Below are 2,936 nucleotides of genomic sequence, written 5' to 3'. Positions count from 1 at the left end.
CTCTAGCGAAACATCTCTATACAGTTTGCTAACCCAAACTGATTACCCTATTAGACTCAGTACAGTCACCTCACTAGAAGTACTCTCAGCCAGAAATACAGTGCTAGCTACATAGGAATGTGTGGACCCTATGTCTATCAAAGTAAAGTAAGGTACATCAGAAATTAAGAACACACTGGTAATGATGTCTGGAGTGTCTCTGTCCTTTCAGCGATGAGCAGCATAAACAAGAGCAGGCTGCCTCGCCTTAGTCTGTCCAGCACCTCTGCCAGGTGCTCTCTGTTCGTGGCCTATACCATTACCACCCTTAGCCTGAGCACGGCCTCTCGATGGCTGCTGAACTCTTCTTTGTGGCTATGAAATACCAGAACCCAGAGCATGCATCTGATCGGCCCTCATCAAACACTTTCGAATGCGGTGCTCTAATGACCCAAACCTCAGACAGGCCTCAGTCCTCCTCCAACACTCACTCTGATGGTGTCTACCATAATCTCTACACGGCTGCAATCCAGTAGGAGCAACACGGGCCCCAACTCTCACCAGCCCATCAGTCCTGGCCTTTTTCTTAAGCTTTGGTACCGAACTTAAGGGCTCCGAATCCCTCCTTCTCTTACCCCTCTCATGGTCTCTGTTGTGGCGCTCAGTACGCTTAGCCTTCTTGGCGATCTTCGCCTTCTTTACCAGAACGGAGAACTCTCACTCCCTCTGTGGAGTGATCAATACCCTTAGACTATCCCCAAGGCCGTCCTCAAAATGGATACATCTTTCATATTCAGATGCCACCATAGCTCGCGCATAGCGACTCAATCTTAGAAACTCAGCCTCATACTTGGCCACTGATCGATCTCCCTCAGTAAGGTTTAGAAACTCACGCCTACGGGCATCGATATAACTTGCTTCCACATACTTCTCTTGGAAGGAAGACTTAAAGAACTCCCAAGACAGGTGATTGAGTTGTGTGCCCTCCTTAACAGTCAGCCACCACTGATAGGCCTCATTACGAAGCAACGAGACTGCACCTTTCAATATCTGCTCAGGGGTACAGTCTAAATCATCCATTATCCTCTCAATAGCCTCCATCCAATACTCAACCACATTAAGGGCAACTCCAGTGACACCCCTAAAAAGTTTAGCTCCATTGCACCGGAGTGGTTCCGTAACCGACTCTAGGCCCCTAGATCTAGTGTTGGGCCCAGCGACCCTCTCCAGTATCCCTAACATAGCCTGGGGCAATGCGTCGTTCCCAACCATGCGATCTTGAGACTCAGCCTCAGTAGTAGGTGATACCGACGTCTCACTCATAACCGAAATCACAGTCTCTATCAGTTTCAGTATATGCTAACTACAGTGTTTTCAGAATAGACTATCTATAATATCATAGCAGTTTATCAAAATACTTACAGGATCGGCGCCGAAGACTCGGTGTACCACATTCTCAGTCAAATCATTTCAAATTATTTGAAAATCAATTCTTAGAAACCAAGTTTTAAAACCCAAAATCAATAGCCGAGGTTTGCAACCTGGCTCAGATACCGCTAAATGTAACACCCCAAACCTAACCTAGACGTTATTGCCAAATCTGGCGATGTCTCATGGAATGGAATTTGAAACCGAATTTAGCAAGTTGAAACCGTTCCCGTTTATTAGTTTCTATTTATCTCTCGTTAACTTCAAAATCATTTTCTCATTCTTTTGGTTCATTTAAAACATATTTTGTAGCGGAAGCTTTTCAAATCGTGATATTTAAACAAAATCGTTCGTGTTTAGCGAAAATGATGTTTATAATTAAACCGAGTTTTAATCGTGTTTGTAGTTTAAAAATCCATGAAACTGGTTGGAATCCAAAGTAAAAGCAAACAGTCCAAAAGTCCAAATTATTTAAAAAATACCCCAAAATAATAGAAATTAAAAACCTTCAATGGAATTAAATCAGTTCAATAGTCATGTGGTCATCGTTCAGTCCTCCGCCTCACCGGTTCGTATAAGTTCGGGGGTTACCTGTACAGATAAAATAGAGAGGGGTGAGTTTACGTAAGCTCAGTGTGTAATCCCCACAGAAGGCATGCATACAGTCAAACAACAGTCATCAGTCAAATGCAGTCTGGGCCTAAGCCCACTTCAGTTTCAGTAGCAGTTCGGGCCTTAGCCCATTTCAGTTTTAGTAGCAGTTCAGGCCTTAGCCCATTAAAGTTTCAGTATTAGATTGCATTAGGGCCTAAGCCCATCAGAGTAACAGTATCAGATATACATTAATCAGTAAACAGAGTCTTACCCAACCAGCCTCTACACACCATCTTCGTCCATCCCTACACTCCATGTGGGGTTTAAAACACACACCCATCCCTACACTCCAAGTAGTATCGAATGTGGCACAAAATCAGTAAATTACAGCTGAGCTACCAGACAATAGTTTTAAGAGCCTTTTAGAACACTTCCTCCAAATATCAACATCCCAACCCAATGCAATGCAGCATACAGTATATGACATGCTAATATGTGACAGTCCAAAATTGACCCTAGTCGGGAAGTGGTTTCGAGACCACAAAACCGAGTTACAAGAAAATTTATTTTAATTAACCAGAGATAATTAGGAGCCATGCCATAGATGTATAGATTCCTATTTGAGTCTAGTTTCTATAGAAATAAACGGCATCAGTATTGAAGCTCTGTACAGGGAGATATCCAGGTCGTAATGCACAAAGGTCAGTGTAGTCGACCCCAGTAACATGGGAGACTTTGACTAATAAACTGTACTAATTGGCCCGACCAAAAATTCTAGAAAAAAATATGTAGATGGGCATATGAGTCTAGTTTCAGGGAAAATTCACAGAACTGGATTTCGAGTCCCAGAGCTCAAGATATGATTTTTAAAGTGACTAGTACGCAGATTGGCAGCTTGTCTGGAAAAATTTTTAATAAGTGGTTTGAAGTCTGTT

At 42.8% G+C, this 2,936-nt stretch overlaps 1 protein-coding gene across 1 annotated transcript; it reads right to left on the bottom strand.

Moving 5' to 3' along the window:
• Nucleotides 1–207: 207 nt before the first annotated feature.
• LOC107952250 (uncharacterized) lies at nt 208–1,302 on the bottom strand. The gene is made up of 3 exons (XM_016887517.1): nt 724–1,302; nt 437–672; nt 208–343 (listed from the first exon to the last, which is right to left on the bottom strand). The coding sequence occupies exons 1-3, from the start codon at nt 1,300–1,302 to the stop codon at nt 208–210; spliced, it is 951 nt and encodes a 316-aa protein (XP_016743006.1).
• Between the last annotated feature and the right edge of the window lie 1,634 nt (nt 1,303–2,936).

This window comes from Gossypium hirsutum, chromosome A02, assembly GCF_007990345.1.
Source record: "Gossypium hirsutum isolate 1008001.06 chromosome A02, Gossypium_hirsutum_v2.1, whole genome shotgun sequence".
Classification (NCBI taxonomy): Eukaryota; Viridiplantae; Streptophyta; class Magnoliopsida; order Malvales; family Malvaceae; genus Gossypium; species Gossypium hirsutum.
This window is presented reverse-complemented; position numbering and strand designations above follow the sequence as displayed.